Raw genomic sequence first — 20,802 nt, 5'->3', positions numbered from 1 at the left:
TGGACTACATGGAACTGGCCGAAATGACTGGCAGAATCCAAGACTTGGGAGAAGAAACAATCGAGGAGGACTGGGAAAAATTTAAAGACTATTTGAAAAAACACTATAAGTTGTATGAATGTTAAAAAATGCACTTTTCAGGAAATTCTAGCTTCAGCAATTGTAAATTAATGAAATGGAAATTAAGGTACAAGAAGTCAGAGGTGGAATAATGAAATAACTTTATTATGTTTAAGTTAAAACGTATAAGATGTGGGTTACAACACTTTGGAAATTAGGTAACATGATAAAATGAAAGATACAATAAGTTTTGAAACAAGTTAACAAATTGCTGATGTTTTGTATCACAGAGAACGCAGTTAGGAAGATGTGGGGAAGTCCATTAGAAGTGTTGGAAAAAAGGATTATGGAAAATTGTAATTTCTCTACTTTATTTTCTATATCTGTCTTTATTTCTTTTTTCTGTATTTCATAAACTTAATAAAAATATTATAAAAAAAAAATAAAATAAATTTTTCTTTGGAGGTAGAAGTCCCGGCCGCATAGGCGAGCACTCGGGGAGGGTCAGATTTTTGGTCCTTCCTCTTCCGTTCGTCTCTCGAGTTAAAGACGGACTTTGCGATGGAAAGAATTTCGTTAATGGTTTTTCCATCGTATCCAAGGAGTGAGTTTAAGGCTTTCCGGATGTCGGCTGTGGCTTGGTCTTTGAAAAATCCTTTGACTATTACTTCGTGCTGTGGGCTCTCCGGATCTATTCCACCCCAGGTCTTAATAGCGGAGACTAGCCTTGAGTAGTACTCAGAGGGATGTTCTTCAGGTCCTTGAAGGACGGCTTGGACTTTGGTCCAGTTCACGGTTCGCTGTCCCGCAGCTTTAATACCATCTAGGATGGCCTTCTTAAAAATCTTCAAACCCCACAAGCCATTATCAGTGTTATAGTCCCAGTCAGGGTCGTTAATTAACGTCTGAGCTGTCAGTGGGGCCATCGAGGCAGGGCGATTTTGTTGGTAGCCTTCTTGGGCTAGAGCTTCCCCCGCCTTCGCCAGTATTTCTCTCTTTTCTGCCTCATTAAAGAGGGCCCCGAGCAACATATGCACATCTGCTCATGTGGGGTTGTGTGTGGAGAAGATGGTGGCCACCTGACGGTGGCATTTGTCAGGGTCGTCTCGTAGGGAGGGCATCTTGTCGGACCAGTTCATTAAGTCCGAGGTAAGGAAGGGCTGATGAGTAAAGACCATGCGGGGTGGGTCCCCTGCCCTGACTGGGGGTATAGGTAATGCCCGCAGAGGAAAAGCACCCTCTATTTCTCCGTTCTGCAAAGTATCCCTGTTTCTAGTTCTGCTGGAAACGGGTCCCTCTCTTCCTCCATTTAGAAGTTGCCCGTTGAGTAAGGGCCCAAGATCTAAGCTTACTTGGTCTTCTGCTAAGTTGGGTGTACTTGAGGAAGGGTTGGCCGGCGATGTTGCTAAGTTGGGTGTACTTGAGGAAGGGTTGGCCAGCAGTGTATTCGGTGTGCTTTGGGAAGCGGCAGAGGCGGGTGGATTGGCTGTGTCCTCCCTTGGTCCTGCCCCCCCACCGGCGCCTGTTCTATCTCCTGCCCCGGGTCCTGGCGGCCGGAGAGTCCGTGATTCGGGGTAGTAGAAAGGGACGAGGGCCCTCTCTAATTGTTCCTCCTGGGCTCTAATCTCGTCATGTGGGGGAGGTCCAGTTGCCTTTAAAACGGCCATTTGTCGGACAATTTGGGCTTGCTGCCGTTGAAAGACTTCGCGGGCTTCAATGAAGGCATTGAGGTAGAATATTTGCCGGGGCTTCTCATCAGCCAGATAGGATTTAAGTGCTTGTATCCTCACAAGATTAAAGGAGCCCTGAGGTGGCCATCTCGAGGCTGGCTCTAGGTGGTGGGTAAAAGCGACCCACGAGATGTTACAAAGGTCCCTTAACTTAGACTTGGAGAGTTCTTTCCTCCCTCTCAATTCTTTCCAGTTTTGGAAGACAAATTGAAGTGGGGTATCAGAGTCCTCCTTATGACGGAAAGGCTCCGCGGAAGACTTGTCGCTAGGAGGAGTCCAGTTTGAATGCTTGGAAGCGTGGGCTCCCATTCTCTCGTTATTTTCCTTTGCTTTTTTTTTGTTAACGAAGTACACTAAAGACAGAAAGAGTGGATGCACACACAAAAGGGAGGAGGGGCAATGGGAAAAGAAGGGGGACAGGAAAAAAAATCCTTTCAGTACTCGAAGTACCCTTGGCTAACACAATTAAACCATGAATTAATTTCTGGAAATCTCAAACCTGAACCTGAAACTCAAACCACGGGTCTCTCTGCCCGGAAAATCAAACCACGGGTCCCTCTGCCCGGAAAACTCAAACCACGGGTCCCTCTGCCCGGAAAATCAAACCACGGGTCCCTCTGCCCGGAAACTCAAACCACGGGTCCCTCTGCCCGGAAAATCAAACCACGGGTCCCTCTGCCCGGAAAATCAAACCACGGGTCTCTCTGCCCAGAATCCCTTTACCTCAGCGCTGTTTACAGAACTAACCCTAGTGTGGGGCCCCAATTTGTGAACCTCCCGCTCTATCCTCCACAACAGCCTCCTACCTAGCCTTTGAACTAAGTTCGGGTTCCCTACTGAACGCCTGCGCAGTGCAGTGCCAGATCGGGGTCTGAGAAAGTAAAAGTTTGAAAGGAAGCAAACGACCTTGCATTCTCACGTACACGGGTCATCCCCAACAAGGGTCGCCGAGCAGGAGGGGCGGCTTCATTTGCATAAACAGGGAAGGTAGAGAGAGGTTTGCAGGGACGCCTCCGGACGATTCCGAGAGAGGTCGTCAGAGAAACAACAGAAACCACGTTTTTCCCGGCCACGCTCCGAGAGGAAAAACAGGGAGAAAAGGAGAGAATTTTAAGACGTTCCCGGCTGACTCCGAGGGGTAACGTTGGAAATGAAAGGAAGAAAAGTTTGGCTGTTGTGGAGACGTTGCTTTCCACCCCCTCCCAATGTACTTTCTTCAAACCATACTCACGTCCGTTGGTGTCCCTCGCGGATCCCGGGATCCTTTCCTTTAGCCGGCTTTACCTCGCCTTTGCTCTCTCTGGTTGGGCTTCTGGTGACGGTTGATTACCGCCCGCAAAGAAAAGACAGGGAGAGGAAAAAAGGATCCCCGGGCTAAGATTGCCCAGTGGCGCCCGATCCCCTCTATCTCCCTTCTCACCTCTGCAGGAGAACCAAGTGTCCCTGAGCACGGTCGCCAAACTGTTACCGGAAAAATCTGAGGGCTCCCTTGGACAAAATGAAGACACCAACCAGAGCAATTCAGAGCAAAACAGCAGCCAGTAGGCTCGGTCCTTTATTTAAAAGACTGTCGCGACAGGACTCCCACCGCCCACGAGGTGAAGCAAGATGGAAGCCCCGAACAAAAGAAGACCCCAACTTTTATTAGTTGCTAATCCCCTAAGCTACACCCTCGGAATTACATCATATTTACATCATGATTACATTAAAATTAGGAGGAGTCGAGGAGGGGCTACACAGGTAATCCGAGCATCCTGACACCTGGCCGGAGCCTCCTCTCCCCTCCCCACATGAGTCACTTTTAAGAACAAAAGAGAAGGGCGAAGTTTCCTGCCCCCTGAGGGGAATCCGGCCGGTGTCCTTTGTGAGATTCCGTGTGGAATACACTAAAGAGTGCAGCTTATTGTGTCCTTGATAGCCTTCTGTTTGAGCCCATCACGATGGCTATCAAGGTAGTCACGTCAACTGAGAAGGGCCGCTGAGTACGTGACTGCTCGGTCGAAGGATTATGGCTGTCCAGCATCAGGCCACCCCCCTTTGATAGTCCTTGTGATATGTAGTAAAATAAAAGTGGTCCGATGAAAATCCGAGGTATGGCTGATTTTTTGTGAATTTATAAAGAATATGGTCCTTGAAGTTCAAAAGTACTTTCGCCTTCCGGAAGCAGCTTGCTACATTTTGATTTAATCAGTCACGGTCAATTGAACTCGGAAACATTGTATTTGTGAGCTGTCAGAGGGAGGAAAGCGCGGGTAGCCTGCAGTACCAGCGTGGCCGCCGCAAGGGGCGCTGTTTGACAATGCTGATTGGCTGAGGCGGCCGCCGATTGACCTAGAGTTCAGGCGGCCGGTCTACTCGCAATACAGATAGGGCGATGCGAAGCGCTACAGCGAAAGGCTGTCAGGCTAGCGCTTCCTTATTTACGGAAGGCTTTAAGAGATGGCCCTCTAAAGGGACATCTCTAGGGCCAGGGAGGGGAGGTGCGTGTATGTGTGAGTGTGGTGCTTGTGCAATACACGTGATTAAGGGAATAAGGGGGGGGGGTTTCCGGCGACACTCCCTATTCCTTACAGCAGCAATGCAAAGTAGGTTGGTCTTATTATAGCCATTATTGCAGGTGGAAGTGTGATAGGATACTAGCTTGCCTAAGGCGACTTATTTCATTCATGACAGAGGTGATATTTGAGGACTTCCTCGTCCATGGCACACACTCCTAGGGGCTAACAAAATGTTATGGGGACAGACATGGCTGACAAGGAGCAGCGTCTCCTCAGTAAGTCTAGCAACAAAAATGCATGCTGTGATGTCATTGTGTTTTGCATTTCTTGACTCCAGTTCATGGCTTCCCACTTGCACAGGGCAAGGGAAATACAAGATGCCTTGCTGTGTCATATAGCACATGATTATTTCACTAGACATTGCCAAGGGACCATGCAGAAGACATGCAGGGCAGCGGAAGCCACGCATTTCCCCGTAATGGCTAGTTAGGCCTACGCTGTACTAATTTTGGCCATCCTTGTTCTCATAAATGGAGGTTAAGTTATATATATATATAGTTCTGAACGGAGCTACTCCTCTTTTATACCAACACCACTGGATGTTGGATTGTTTCCAGTCTCAGTTCAAAATGCTGTTTAGGAACAGGATTGTTAAATAATCGTCTCCTCCCTTAGGATTCTGCCCATCCAGTGTGGCTGCATACAGAGTAGTACCACTTTGGAAGCTGCAGCTAAACTGAGATGCATCCATTTCAGGGCAGCTGTTGTGAAGCTGTTGACAGCATCAGTGAATTGCAGTTTGGTGCTGGAAAACTAGCCAGGTCCTGGGCATAGGGTGGAGAGCTCCCCACCCCTTCTGTGGGGTGAACAGAGCGGCTGAGGTGTGCATAGCCTTAGATCAGTTGGAGAGTCATTTTTGCAAAGCCTCCCTCCATCTGAGATGTGGATGGAAGGAATGCACAGAAACACATTCTTCGGACAGGCTTAGACTGCTCCATTGGGCCGCCCTTTCTATCGAACACCAAATGAGATAAAATTGTTCCATTACATCTCTGGCGTATGTAGTTCTTGAATATTGTTATTCATCTGGCCACATCTGCATGTGACATTTAAAGCACTATTATCCCATTTTAACACCCATGGCTTCCTGGGAACTGTAGTTTGTGAAAGTGTTGCTGAGAATAGTTATGAGATGCTTATTCTCCTCATACAGCTTTATCTCTCAGTTCGCTGGGGACAGATGCTTAAACCACTCTGGAAATGTGAGGGGAATGGCAAGGGGTCCTCCTAGCGACTCTCAGCAACCTTAACAAACAACCACAGTTCCCAGGATCCTTGGGGGGAAGCCATGATGGCTGCTTAAAGCAGTACAGTCGTATCTCCTCGGTTACATAAACTTTGGGATATGTAAGCCGCAAACACGGAAGTATATTTCCAGGTTTTTGCCGCACATGCATGTGCAGAAGCACTCTACCGCTGTGCGTGCGTGTGTGCACAGAAGCGGTCTCTCCAGGATCCGGCTGGACCTCTGGAACGGATCCCGTCTGCAACCGGAGGTACCATTGTATAAGACTGCTTTAACTGTACAGTGCAGATGGGGCCTGAGATTGTCCATCTAGGTCAGTACTGCCTACTCTGACTGGCAGTGGCTTTCCATAGATTCAAGCAGGGGCCTCGCCCAACTCCTAGCTGGAATCGCCAGAGACTGAACCTGGGACCTTCTGCATGCTGAACTCTGCCACTGAGAAGCAGCCCTTCCCTAAGTTAGGGCCCTCCACTCCTACAGCTGCAGCTGAGCTGCATTCAGGAGTGCCAGCTTGGCTCCACAATAGTGGGTGCCCGGGGCCGTGGGTGCCATGCAGCATGTATGGCTCTGGTGCTAAAATTTGTGGGTGCCCGGCCCCTTCGTGGGGAATTTTGTGGGTGCTTGGACACCCAAGGTCCCAGGGAGCTGGCACCTATGGCTGTGCTGGTCCACTGCAGAGCAGGAGGATAGGAGGGAGATGCAGCAACATGAAGCCCCATGACTCGCCACAGGGGGCAGCTTTGCACAGATCCAAAAGTTCCCTGGTCCAGCTCTGCAAGGAGACCATTTGCAGCCTGCAAAAATGTCAAGCGAGAAGATCGGAGGGTGGACCTCCAACGTTGCATCTCTTCAGGCTGTTTATAACAAAACCCTCAACAGTTCACTTTGCACTTCTTCTTTTTAAGCAAAAAATAGCCCAGAGAAAAGTCAAAATGGTTCCTCGCCCAAGTAGCATATGTAATTTTGTTTTTAATTGTTTGCAAAATCGAACATTTGTGGATCGGGGACATTTCAAAGGTCAATTGCAACTGTAGGGATGAATATAGCCAGGGCTTTAGGGGGCAATGCTACACAAAATGGCAGGAAACTACCGTAAATAGGGTAATCAGAAAAGACAGATTTGGATCTGCCTTGGAAAGGCCTTTCTGGCGATCAGAAGCAGCTTCCGGCTCTTGAGCTCCTGGGCTCCTGTTGCTCTGCGATTAGGACTGGCCGCCTGCACCCTGGCTGGCTGGCTGGCTTCCTCACCTGTACATTTTTAAAAAACAGTTTATTACAATTCTCACGAGGACTGTAAAGCTGCTGTTGGAACTGAGGGAAGCGGAGAGTGTGAAACAATAATTCAATACTCGCTCTTACTCAGTGGAAATTTCCCCTAATATATAACCCAAATCATTCTTTCTGCAACTTCAACCTTCGTACTCTTGTTCCACACTCATTGACAAGTGGGAACAATTCTTGTCGCTTTGCTTTATGGCAGCCTTGGCTAGCCATCGTGGGCCTCTTAATCTTCTTTACCCTATGCTAAAATGTATGGTTCTCTTGGCATTTCTTTATATGCAAGGCTCTGTGCATTCGCACTGTGAAAAGATTTAACTTCTGTGTCCAGGGAATGAAGTAAATTGAAATAAATGAGACTTAGTTCTGAATAAACCTGGTTAGAATCAGGCTTCAGGTACTGTAATTTTCATCATATATATATATGTATATCTGACTTGCATTCTAAAACCAGCCTCAATCATCTTTGTTTCTCTCCTCGGAATCTCTAATTTCCTTTTGCTACTTTTGTGAATTCAGACAGATTACCATTTTCATCATCTGCAGAATTTTAATATGACCAATATTAATCTTCCTATATGATGACAATGTGGTTTTATTGTCACAAACTCCCTCCGGGTTCAGTGACTTGCTAAAATAGATTTTGAGTAGGCAGTGCAAGAGATTAAATGAATCCCCTTCCCCAGCAGCGCTGATTCCCAAACGACATCCCCATGGGGTCTCGGCAATAGGCAGGTCCTCCTTGCACATTCCACAGGCGTGAGGCCAGACATTCTTCTAGTAAGTCATGCTAGCACTGCACAGAACTCCTGACCTGCAGAGACATACCATGCCTGTGAGATCTGGGGATCCCCGGGGGGCCATCAGAAAAGAGCAGGGGGCGAGGCCCCAAAAGCAGCAGGGATGGCTTGAAGCATTGTGGAGGGAGCGAAGCAACAACACATCCTAAAATAGTGCTGAGGCCCATTCTAAAGTGTTGTTGGAAGGGATGGGTGGATCCTAAAGAGGTGGGAGACGAGATCGGGGAGCTGGAGAAAGGCAACCAGAGCAGAGCCAGGGAGGTGTGAGAGATGGCGGAAGGAGACAGTGATCTAGAGAGTCAGGGGCTGAATCCTGGAAGAGGTTGTCGGAGAGGAGTCCCACACCCAAGGGCCACTGCCAGCCCCTCCTGTCAGAGTCAGTCAGATTGCCAAAGACATGGAGATGCTGGCACCAACCCAAACAAACCTCACGGGCCCAACCCACTTGCAAAAGGGCCCCTTTGCTTGCCCAGAGCAGAAACGCTAGCCATTTGCCACACCAAGACTTATGCCCACTCTGCTCTTCAAAAGGAAGGGTGGGGCGCCTTTAACCCTTGCCCTGCCTGTCTACTGCTCAGATTTATGCCAGAAAGAATGTGACAGGAACCCAAATCCCAGTTCTTCAACTGGCAGCGAGGGCCAGGACACAAAGTCTAGAGAAGAGAGGGGCTCCCACAAGACCATTTAGCCCAGAGTCTAAAATTGCCAAACTGCACCACTAGGCTGCACTAGTACCACTGGTGCGTAGATTGGCATGTTTGTGTAAGCAGATGAGCAAAAGCACAACCATGCCCCATCTCTTTGGCTATAATTACACAGCCTGTAAATCAGGGTTGGCTAGCCTGAAATTCAGGTGTCATAAATATCACAGGCGAAGAGTTTGTGGCAAGCCCAGGCAGCAACAGGAAGGCCTGCTGAGAGCATCACTTTAGACCTACTGCCACACCTGCTTCTCCCTTTCAGAATCAAAAGCAGCCTCTTGGGGCAAAGGGGGGTTATAGTGTTGTCCTTTGGACTAAACTGATCTCTATTCTATGGGATTCTTAGGTCCCACCCGCACCATAGAGCACATGGCTCCCCCCAACCCCAAATCCAGGAACCGGTAGTTTGCTATAGATGCTGGGCATTGTAACTCTGTGCGGGGTAAACTACAGTTCCCAGGATTCTTTGGAGAAAGCCAGGTGCTTTAAACATTTGGCGCAGCTGTGACCTATGGGGCTCAGAACTCAGGTGTACTGAATTATTCATGTCAGAAAGGAATTTCTCCCCAGACCTGACATATGCTATTGGGTTTTCCTACCTGCCACACCCATTTCTTCAGAGACATCAATAACTTGTTTGCAGCATTGTGCTAGGAGTATGACTCAGGGTTCAAGTCCTGCCCCCATTATAAATTAGCTGCAACCCCAAGCTGGTGGGGAGGGATTATGTTTGGACGTTGAACTAGATGACCCTCAGGATCCCTTCCAACTCTACAATCCTTTGATCCTATAAGCCCAGTTCCACCAGCATCCATGAGTCCTGCTTTACAGAGAAGATTCCTCTATTTCAGGGTAGAAGATATATTTGAACAACCAGTGGATCTCTGGGTGATTTGCAGTCGACTGCCAAGAGGTTCTGACTCCCAATTGCTTAACAATGGCAGCAACACTTTCTCCCACCTAAATTAGGTTGCTAAAACAGGAACAGGTAGCTAGTTGGGAGTAAGCTGAAATTCATTTCAATTCTGGCAATGGAAACACATTTCTAGACCTGGAATGTGCTCAATGATCCTGTCTTTTGCACCTGGTTCTTGCTGGTAGCGCTTCATACAGCATCCACCCCCCTCTGTGCATTTGTATGTGCATCTGATTTACTTGGGTCCATGGCGGCACTTGATCTAGCAGGCCATGGATGCAGGCAAGGGATCGTGTGGGGAAGGGAGGGTGCAAGGGGAGATCCAGGGATCGTCTCCCTTCTCTTCTTTTTTCTTGTTTAATAAAAACAAATGAAGGTAAGAGCCAAATACTGCATATAAAATTGGGTAAAGGTTCTTATAGCAACAACATCAACTGTTCAAGGACAAAACCCCTTAACCTTTAGCTTCCCTTTCCTTTGTATCACAATTTGTATATTCCATACAGGAAGATAATCTTATTAAAGATTCAAGCCACTCCATAAAGCTCCCCCCACCCCCCTTACAGTGAGTGGCAGCTGTCAGTCTGTGTCTTCCCTCTGCAGATTGTTTTATCTGTGTCTGTTTTTCTTAATTCCCTTTGGTTCCAGTAAAAACAAATCACAGGCTGAGGGTTTTAAAAAAATAAAAAAAGCTTTGTGTATTGGGACAAACCTTTAAAATGCTATCATGACAGTGTAGGTTTTAAAATCTTAATGGGAGAGGCACGTAACCGTCATTGGGCAAAGCTTAAACAAACAGGGCATGCAATGCTTCATTGCTAATATTTATTACAGGGTTGTCACTTGAAGATTGCTATAAATAAATGTGTTGTAAAATACAGAAGAGTGCACAGAGCTGTAGCAAGTTGTTAAATAAACACAGAAACTGCCATTTTTATTTCTTCAAATGCTGCTCTAGCATCACTCAGCAGCCTGAGCTCACAGATCTGCACATGATCCACACCTCTGTGGATTCCCAGGTCTTCCTCTCCCCTTTGGGCGATTCCGCACCATTTACAAAGTTTCAGACATGCACAGGATTGTGAAACAAACCAGCTTTGCTAGGTACTTTTGAATGACATGGATGCTTTTTGATGGAAGGTTTTGAAGAGGTTTTGAAGAAGGATTTGAAGAGGTTTGCCTGCTTTCTTCATGCCCTGCTCCTGAGACTTTAACAACAGCCTTGCCAACAGAAATCAAGCAACAATCCTTGTCTTGCCACAAGGAACAAATGTGAGGAGTTGGCTGCCTTTGTGTGTGAGACAGAGTGCTGTTAAACACCCGGGAATAGTAGAAATAAAAGATAGCAGGCCTTGTTCAAAAGAACTGCCTTAGAATGGGCACACTGTTTACAAAAATTAGAGAGTGACAGGGAGCCTACTTCAGACTTATTCACTTTTATTTTAAAAGGGTATCTGGAATTCACAGGGTATATTACTGGGTCTGGAGGTAAGCCATCGATTTATGAATTACTTGAACAAAGAAGGGGAGGCAAAAGGGGGTGAAATTGCAGCCAGTTTAGTTAGAGCAAGGGTTCCTAAAGGGCAGTGCCTGGACCATACAGGGCCCATGAGCTTCATTCACATGATCCATGGCATCTCTGTGGTTTTGTGGTTGAAGCTGGAAGCTGGCACATCAATTGCATTAAATACTCATATTGCTTTTTATTATATTTTTATTTTATTACTTATATTGTGTTACAATTTAAATTCTGTAGAATTCAAATTGTAATACAGTAACATATAATATTTAAGAAATAAAAGAAGCAAAAAAATAGGAGTTAGAAATCATGCAGCACCTAGCACCATGCACTGCAATTGCTATAACGGGGGCAGAGAGGATTACGTGGTCTGCCAAGAAACCTTAGCAATTTTCAAGTGGTCTGGGGGAGGGAAGCGTGGAGACCACTGGTTTAGAGGATAGTTTGAAAGTTCAAAATAGTTTTCCATTTGAGAGGTGGACTGATAGCAACCAAATGAAATTCAACGAGAACTAACCTTAAATGTTTACACACAGGAAAAGAGAGCCAAGAAGAGAAGTATAAGATGCATCATTTGTTTTAATAGTACCTTAGAGCATATGCCTTTTCTGCTCAGAGCACTGGCCAGCAACCAGCAGGGTTGGATTTGTGCCAAGCAGCTATTTTCAGTGCCACTGCTGACTCGTGGGACATAAAAAGCCAGAAGAGCTAACTCTACCCACAAGCAAATGCAAAGTGCATCCCCCAACCCACCACAGAAAAACTACAATGAAGTTCCCATACAGCAGGGTGGGTAGGCTTGGGAAGAAGTCGTGGGAGATCTTCCTGATCAGAGGATGGTGTTTCTCAATGGACCGGAGCCACAACGTGTGTTTTTTTTTGGCAGTTAACCACAAGCATCCAGAGCACTTTTAAATCAGTTTCACAATGGCAGCACTGTGCCGATCCTTCTAGTTTGTCTGGGTTATCAGCAAGCAGCGTAGGGGGAAGTAAGGTCTCTCTCTGGTGCCCCAGTTTTGAGTGTCAATGACCCACAAAATATGACACGTAGGAAAGCAGAAAGCAGCTTTCTAGCGAGTCAGCCCTTGGTTCATCTAGCTCTATATTGTCCCTAGTGGCTCCCTAGTTTCAGGCAGAGCTTCCTGGAGAAGCCAGGGATTGAACCTGGGACCTTCTGCATACAAAGCAGATGTTCTGCCCCTGCCCTACAGCCCACCTGGAAGCATCATTTGGATCTGAATGGAGAAATGCTGACTGATGAGCTGATGTGATCAAGAAACAAAGAAGGAGAAAACAGGTAAGGGAATTCTACAGACAAGGTGGTGGGTGAAAGTCCCGCACGTCTCCCATGTGTTTCCGTAAATCAACATCTGGCATCATCTGCTGGTCTTGCTTGATATACAAGGTACCCTGACACCTATATCAGCTCTCTGTTTTCAGAGCTGGAACTGCATTTGGATATATTATTTATGCCACTTCTTTTGGTCATAGAGCTATTGGGGTATGCAGATCATCCAGGAGGAAGGAGGGGACAACAGTTGCCGCCCTTTTACTCCCAAACCCAGTCTTTTTTATGAAATACAGTGGTACCTTGGGTTAAGAACATAATTCATTCTGGAGGTCTGTTCTTAACCCGAAACCATTATTAACCTGAAGCACCACTTTAGCTAATGGGGCCTCCTGCTGCCACCATGCCACCACTGCACAATTTCTGTTCTCACCCTGAAGCAAAGTTCTTAACCCAAGGTAATATTTCTGGGTTAGCGGAGTCTGTAACCTGAAGCGTATGTAACCTGAAGCATATGTAACCCAAGGTACCACTGTAAAGAGAAGCTGAGCTAAACGGAGGCTGTAGCTTTTGAAACCCCTGATTTATGCTCCAACAGCTCAAATGTTTCAAAAATTAGCATCCTGTAATGCCTAGGAAGAGGTGGGGCTGTGCGCAATTTGTGGGAAGGGTCGCCACAGAGAAGGTGTGCTTCTCAGTGTGGTGGGGAGCCTGTGCCTGCCAGATGTTGTTGAACTCCAGCTTCCATCAGCTGTGGCCAGCATGGCTGTTGGTGGGGGATGATGGGAGTTGTGGTTCTGCAACATCTGGAGGGCCAGAGATTCCCCACCTCTGGTTCCACATCTGCAGCCCAACAGAGCAAGGGTGAGGTCGGAAGGCTCTTGGAGAGCTCTCCTTCTCGTCCCAGAAGCAATACAAACTGCTCATTGGACTCTCCTGAAAGCCAAGTAAGGTATTTGGGAGAGAACAACGTAGCTCATCTCTCACTACAAGGATCCATTCACAAACAGTGGAGAGCCATGGTTTAGGCAGCTGGTCATTTGGCTCTCCCACAAACAGCACACCCTTTAAAAGTGTCCACATGTCCTGTTAATAAATGAGGCAATCTGGAAAAGAAACACAAGAGACTTTCTAAAATCAGTTTGGCATAATCAGCTTAATTTTTCCAAGGGTCATTTGTGGAAGCACCAAGCAACCTGTGCAGATTTGTCCCTGTGCACAACTGTCAAGCATCCATGACAGACTCTTGAGACTGAAGAAAACGCAGCCAGTTTCTTGTAAGCAGCTGTCCAGTTACCTTTATCCACATCCAGCTCTTACTTCCGTGCCAGAAAGCAAACTGGACTCCATTTTAAACATCAAGCTGCACTAGTCCCCCAGCCAGAGTTTCTGATAGCTCCAGCCCTGCTTAAGCACCCATTAAAAGGAGCCCCAAACATTTGAGGGATTGAGGACTGGAAGCTAACTGAAGATGTCACTTCACAATCAACTGGGAAGTTGTCCTGCACACGTCTAAACAGAAATGGAAGTGAACTGAACAAGACCAGCAATCCCATCCATCTCAGTGGGGTTTGCCCTGGGAGGAAATGCCAATGGGTCATTTGCCCACGGGGCTGATCTGCCTGCTCTTAATGGTACCTAGACTCTACTCCAGCTCAGTTTTGGATTATCATTATTATATTTATTTAGTTATCGCCCACCTTTTCATCAGACAGGGGCTCAAGACAGCTTACAGATAGAAACAGCCAAAAACATAAGGGGGGGGGTAGTAATTAAAAAGCAATTAAACACTAATAGAATCAAACCACCATAGCCTGGAAGCAGTATTGCACAGCTCCTGTTCATTCCAGTGGGGCTTGTCTAGGAAATCCTCCTGCTCTGTTGCCCCCAGTGTATGAATGATGGGACCTAAAATCTGGGGAGGGGCTGCAGCTCAGTGGTAAAATCTCTGCTTTGCAGGTGGTCAGTCCCACGTCCCATCCCTGCCACCTCCAGTTAAAAGGCTAAAGCAGCAGATGAGGTACCCCTCATCTCTCATGCCTGAAACACAGACAAGCAGCCGCCAGTCAGCATAGTTGAGCTTAGATGGAGAGTCTGAGCAGGACAAAGGCAGTTCCCTCTGTTTGTGCTTTAAGTGAAATGGGGGAAATAGCTTTGGGAACTGGTAGGAACCAACCGTCTCCCAATGAGTATTCGCAAGCAGAAGACACAGAGACTGAGAGGGACAGAGCTTGACTAAGCTAGGAGAGTGTCAGATGGTGGAACATTAATGTGCAAGGCAGCAGAGTGCTGTGCTGTCATGCATCTCCTTTGCCCTGTGCCATGTTGGATGTTGAGGAGCCCCTAGTGTTCTGCAGGCTCTCAGTGCAGTTCACCCATGTCATCTGCTGCCACAAGGCTGCCCTTCCTTCAGCGGCATCTTCTCCCCTCTGGCAAGTGCTGCTTCTTTCCCCATCCCTTTACTAGCAATGCCTACCAGGGATGAGGGAAGCTCATGTGGTGTCGGACGGCAGCTGCCATCACCCCGACCAAGCTGGCTGGGGAAGGAGGGCCACAGGCTCCCTATCCTTACAGGTGCAAGTGGTGGGGACGGAATCAGCTGCATTCCACCTGCACTACTTTACTGTCAAAGTGGGCCCTCCCTTTGTCTTGCCACTGCAGCCCAGCTCTCTCTCCCCCCCCTGGCATTTGCCCTTTGTACTGGGTTTCAGTTCCACTGCTCCTTCGCCATGCTGGTGCCCTCCAGATGCTGTTGGGACTATGAGGCACACCTGGAGACTACCAGGTTGAAAGGCTGCATTCTGTCCTTGTCTCCTGATGGAGAATTGCCCTTTCCCCTTTAATCATTTTGCCTCATTCACAAAAGTATTTTGGGCAGGCTCTCTCACCAATAGCCTATGACAGAGCCAAGTGCTCACCCTACTTCCAGGGCCAACTGAAATGTAGTTTGTCATACAGTTTGCCTTGGAGTAACTGATTTCTCTTTAACAAATAGCCAGCAATGTTTGTTTGTTTGTTTGTGTGTGTGTGTGTGCTCCCAAGCTAAACCTTAGTGAGGGGGAACGGGGTATTTACAGAGGCTCACCCACCCCGCCCAGTTTGCAGCATGCTCTCCCCAAGGAAGCTCACCTGGCATTACTTAACTAATGTTACTTCAGTACCAGGCAAAGACTTTCCACTTCTCCCACACCTTTTGAATAAGCCTTTCAAAATAATAATAATAATAATAATAATAATAATAATAATAATAATAATAATAAATTGTATTTAGTGTCTTTTATTATCATGCTTCCTGTAAACTGATGCTTGGCTCATGTGTTCATTTTCTGAGTTGCGCCGTTATATTGGATTGTTTTAAGATTGCATCGTACATCACCTAGAGGCTGCAGCAGCATTGGCAACCAACGTATGCAATAAAACACAGCTTTTATAAATCCCTTCCTGCCGCAGCTTTGGTAAGAATCACTGCCTCCTTCCACGGTGAAAAGTGGTGAGAATGAATGGTGGAGCCCCTGACATTCTCTACCCACCCTGAACAGCTTCTTCCAGTCACAACCACAGCAGGGACAAAACTTCCAGAGTGCACCTGTACATGCACAACATAAGACACTTGCTGACTTACACAATGGTCTAGAACAAAAAAATTTCCTTCCAGTAGCACCTTAAAGACCAACTAAGTTAGTTCTTGGTATGAGCTTTCGTGTGCATGCACACTGTATCTGAAGAAGTGTGCATGCACACGAAAGCTCATACCAAGAACTAACTTAGTTGGTCTTTAAGGTGCTACTGGAAGGAATTTTTTTTGTTTTGACTATGGCAGACCAACACGGCTACCTATCTGTAACAATGGTCTAGGCTCACCATCCCTTTGGAGTGAGGACTGATCCTGTGCCTTTAACAGCAGCTTCTTCTGCAGACATTGACAGGGAACAGTCTTACCTCTATGCCATGAAAAGTGCCACCAGCTGATAGGTGCAGGTCAGGTGGCTACCAAAGGCAGGAGGAGAGGCCAGTTTCCCCCCTTCCCCTGCTTAGGTGGCAACATGAGCAGAAGGGAGAAGGACACCTTCGCATCAGTCCAGGCTAACCATATTATTCCAATCACTTTTGTCAGTCTACCAACACATTATTTTATTCTTGGCATATATGATATATTAAAAAACCCATCACAGTTTTCCAGAGAAGGTGTTGGGGGGGTGTGTGCATTGCAAATTGTGAAATTTACACAGTAGAAAAGAAGCATGGGTTCTTCCAACTCATATTTTTGCATGTTGATGGGCCAACTCAGAAGAGTGAATGCTTATAGGGGCTGCTGGCTTTGGGACACCTGGGTTCAACTGTGCACATCTGGAAGAAAAGCTGAAGCAGTTAGCATCGTAATCTCCCTGAGGGGGTGGGCTGAGTTCAGCCACCAAACTTCTGCCTGCTATGCAATTATTCAAGGCACAGGAGCAAACCTGCTGACTGACTCTTCACCCAGTGACTCTAAAGCAACTCAAGGCCAAGCCTGTGGGGGGAAACAATGGCATTTTACAGACAAGACCTCATGATGGAACCAGCCCTCTAACTGGGCATCATGCCTCTGTTTTAACAATGCAGGGGGTCCATTTCCTACAGCAAATGAGTTGTGGGAGCAAACAAAGCCTGGGCAGAAGAATATGATACTTAGCAAGCTAAACTATTCAGTCATCAGCTGGTGGTTGGCCAACACAGGACCTTCCAGTTGTGAGACTACAAATCCCATCATCCCCAGTTAGCATGGGCAATGGGCAGGGATGATGGGAGCTGTAGTCCCACAACACCTGGAGGGCACCACACTATCTGAGTGTCAGCTAAGCTGCCAAACTCCACCTCTAAGCATCAACCTTCAAAAAAAGAGAAAAGAATAATTGCTCTTGGCATGCTTAATTCTTGCCTATTGCTGCTGCGGTGTCTGTTCCTAGATAGAATGGGACCATTAATTCAACCTAATTGTTACTGTGGATGTTGCCAGAAGGACAGCTGACAACTGGGCCATCTTGACCTGGAATCTACAAGAGCATAAAACACAGAGGGGGGTAGAGGTTGTAACAGATTATTGGGGAGTTTGTGCAGTAGCAGAAGGCATGTGGGCTTTTGGGTCTCAGCCCTAGAATGGCTGTGCCAAGAAGGCAGTAATACTGAACAGGCTGGGGACAGAAAGTTCTTCACCCTACACAGAAACATTCTAGACAAGCACCTTGACATAGCAGGCGATGGCACCCCTCAGGACAGCTTGCTTAAAACAGCACTGCGCAAGAACAGAAAGGCAGGTATCCCAGTGGTTTCATTCCACCATTTTTCAAAGACTGTCCAAACATTTGTGTGCTTAAAAGAACTAGAAAAACAAGAGTCTGTCTTAAGAGCCCCCCCCCCCAGTGTTAACAGACAGAGGGAGACTTGCTTGTTAGCTTGGGAAAGAAGCAGCTGTGGTGCAAACCAGTTTTGAACAGGTTCTTAACACAACAGCATTTTTAAGGTGCCTTTCAAGGTGTCATGCAAAGCAAGTGTGCTGATTCATTCCTTGGCTCTGTGAACAGTCACTGCATCCCAGATATGTGATCTCTACAGTTACAATACAGCACCATCAGTCGGGGGGGGGTGCACATCGTCACAGTTGGGTGCTACAAACCAAGATGGCTGTCCTCATCCACAGATACAACAATGTCTCCTACAGACCCTGGCTGATAACCTTGGTCACAGCGCTTTCCCAGTTGCACCGCAGCCATGGTCTCTAGCCTCAAGACAGGCTGGTCTCCCATTGATTACCAAAAAGTTGGCTTCAGACAACCAGCATGAAGAAGCCTGAAAATGGCAGATTAGAGTGTGGAGTCCATCACTGGATGGCCATTCTGAGGCAATATCCTGTGCTCTGTGGTGCTGGACTTGACCGACGCAGGTGAGTACTTTGGCATCCTGTGACAGGCAAAGCAGAGAATCTTCCGAAAAGTGCTGCGCATCTCATTGTCCCGGTAGGAGTAGACGATGGCATTAATGAGTGAATTTATTTCAGCCAGAAGCAGGACATATTTCTCCACCGATAACACGTCACAGCTGTCACAGCCGAGGCCGTCCAACAGGAGCACCACCTGTCCAGGGGTCCAGCAGATAACAAAGGCACCTAAGAACAGGAGAGAGGAATCTCTTTAGAATTTGGAAGAGATCAGAGGCCTCCTGGTTCCAAGGGGCGGGACACTTCTTTGATATGCTCAGCACTTTTTTAAAAAATGTGGAAAATGCTTGCATGGTGGATGAGCACACACTTCTGCTCCCACACTGCTCTGAAAGCAGCAGGAGGAGCCGTCCTCAATGGTATTCCCCAGTTAAGAACAAGATGCTTGCATCAGTCATTCCATCAGAGTTCAGCACAGAGAAAGGGCACAGGACGACCCCATCAGCTCTGCTGCCAGGACCTCTGGCTATTCCTCTCTCAACTGGTGCCTAGCCATTGCTGTTTAATAATAATAATAATAATAATAATAATAATAATAATAATAATAATAATACCTGCCCTTCACCAGCAGGTCCCAGGGCAGGTTACAATTTAAAATTCAGAATTAAAAAGATCTAGAGCATACTAGGCTACATGAACAATTTTCATCCCAGCTGGTTCTAATAAGAACTGTAACTTTTAAAAGAACTGCTACTTAAACTTGCATTTCTGCTTCTCTCCCCATCCCTTTTTCCTTTTGTGTCATGACTTTTGAGGGGGCTGCCTGACTACTGATCTTTGTGAGTTGTTCTGGGAGCCTTTTCAGCTGACGAGTGGAGTAAATATGCTTCAAAATGACAAAACCTGCAGAAATTCCCTCATCTACTTCATTATGAAAAGCTGCAGGAGCCTTGTCTTCTTCTCCTGGTGATCCTAGACAGCTGCTGGGTAAACTTTAAGAGGAAAAAGCTAGAATTCTCCATCTCTTCTCATGGCTATCAGACTTTCATGGTCTTTATCAAGAGATGCGTTTGCACTACTTTTTTATACAGTATATATATTTAGTGTTGAATCTATCTCAAAAATAGGGTCTGCAAAGTTGCACCCCTTATCCTCAGGTTGCCAACTGACCAGGGGAAAACATGTTCAAACCTGGATCTTGTACCTCCACAAAAGTAGCCAGGAAACTTATTGACCACATGAAAATAAGCATCACCATCCCTCAAAACCACAAACAATCTGCCCTGCTCCTCTAAACACAAATAAGTGTGCATGAAAAATATCCATGTAAGCCTCCCTGGTGATTCTTTTTCTACTCAAATCAAGGTTTATTACAGGACCCCACCCTGTTCTCAGCTGGAGCTCATTACAGCTGGAGCTCCCCTCTTGCTTCAGCCCACCCCCACCCCGACCACTCAGCTTCCCCAGCAGAACTCATCCAAGGGTCCTTCATTTCCAAAGCCACTGCTGCACAGCTAGAGAGTAGCCTCTGGCCGACTGTTTAGGATAGCACAGCACACAGGAGCCTAAGAGCTTAGCAAAATCCAACCTTGGGCCTTTCTGAAATTCTGGTCATGCCAGAGGCAGGCGGATACATCTGTTGCAGAAAGCAGGTAGCCAGCCGCATGCCAAAGTCAAGGGCGTGAGAGCCCCATCCATCAACACCTGCATATCGGATTAAGTCAAGCTGTCCTACAGCTTGGGTACTGTCAGGGAACTGCCATCGGAGAGTCAGGTGGTGGAGGGGCTCAAGGAGGCTAGGAGACCCTCGGATGCGGAGGAAGGAACCAGCAGGGGGAGAGAGAGAGTTCATGGAGAAACTCAGTCGGAAGGATGGCTCCAAGAGACTTCCAGTGAAAACAGCGGGGAGGTCTCAGGACCTCCTCTGGGTACACCTACTCCTCGCAGGAAACTGTCACGCCGAGAATCCCGAAGGAGAGTTTCCGTTAAGGAACTCTTATGTTGGCGCAAATTCCGGAAACGCCCACTGACAGATTCTGCCAGCGATTGAGGGAGTCATGCTTTGAGGGCTCCCGTAAAGGCAGAGCTTTGAGACCTATGCCAAAGCTCTGAGGGATTCAGCTTTTACGCACAAGCAGCTCATTATCCCATCACAGCAATCTGTCAGTCCCTGAAAGCCGCTTGTGCAAAGGAGAGGCATCATGAGTAACCCAACCGAAGCCGGAGGGGCAGGTGGAGCTGGAGCGGGTCCAAGTCTGGAGGAAAGATACAGAGCGTTGGAACACCAGCTAGCACTGCAAACGTTGCGGCTTGAGGAGAGGCGGGCTCAGGATGCAAAGGGGAAAACCACCCCCATCGCAAGGAAGGTACCAGGGTTGGTGCAAAAGTTTGGGGGTGACCCCAGAAATTACCAAGCCTTTAAGACAGAGATGCAATATGCCCTCAATCTGCAGTTTGATGACTTTGCCGATGAGGAATCGAGAGTGGCTTTTGTGATTGGGCATCTCGAGGGGGGGGGGCTAGAGACTGGGTGAGGCCCCTGATGGCAGCGAATAATGACGCCTTAAAGGACTAGAGAAAGTTTTTCCTCGCGATGGACTTGATGTTTTCCAGCGAGATTGAACAGGGGGTGGTGCGCAGACAGTTGATGGCGTTTTAACCGGGGAATCAGTCCGTCCGAGAGTATTGGACACAGTTTACCATGCTGATACATAAATTGGGGTGGGACCTGTTTGCGGACCTGATACAAATGCTGTTTGAAGAAGGGCTATCCCCAGCGGTAAAAGACGAGCTTT

The 20,802-nt window shown here is 47.3% G+C and overlaps 1 protein-coding gene across 4 annotated transcripts in view; it reads right to left on the bottom strand.

Annotated features, from left to right (window-relative positions):
- Nucleotides 1-16,201: 16,201 nt before the first annotated feature.
- LPAR2 (lysophosphatidic acid receptor 2) overlaps nucleotides 16,202-20,802 on the bottom strand; it is an 81,356-nt gene continuing 76,755 nt past the window's right edge. For all 4 annotated transcript variants that reach the window (XM_081851795.1, XM_081851797.1, XM_081851796.1 and 1 more), the window contains one exon: nucleotides 16,202-18,235. In XM_081851795.1, the coding sequence (XP_081707921.1) occupies nucleotides 17,934-18,235 (302 nt within the window). In that variant the 3' untranslated portion in view covers nucleotides 16,202-17,933. The remainder of the gene's footprint in view (nucleotides 18,236-20,802) is intronic.

The sequence above is a fragment of the Podarcis erhardii genome, assembly GCF_964252035.2.
Source record: "Podarcis erhardii genome assembly, chromosome: 2".
Lineage (NCBI taxonomy): Eukaryota > Metazoa > Chordata > Lepidosauria > Squamata > Lacertidae > Podarcis > Podarcis erhardii.
The sequence above is the reverse complement of the archived record's forward strand: the minus strand, read 5'-3'. Positions and strand labels throughout refer to the sequence as shown.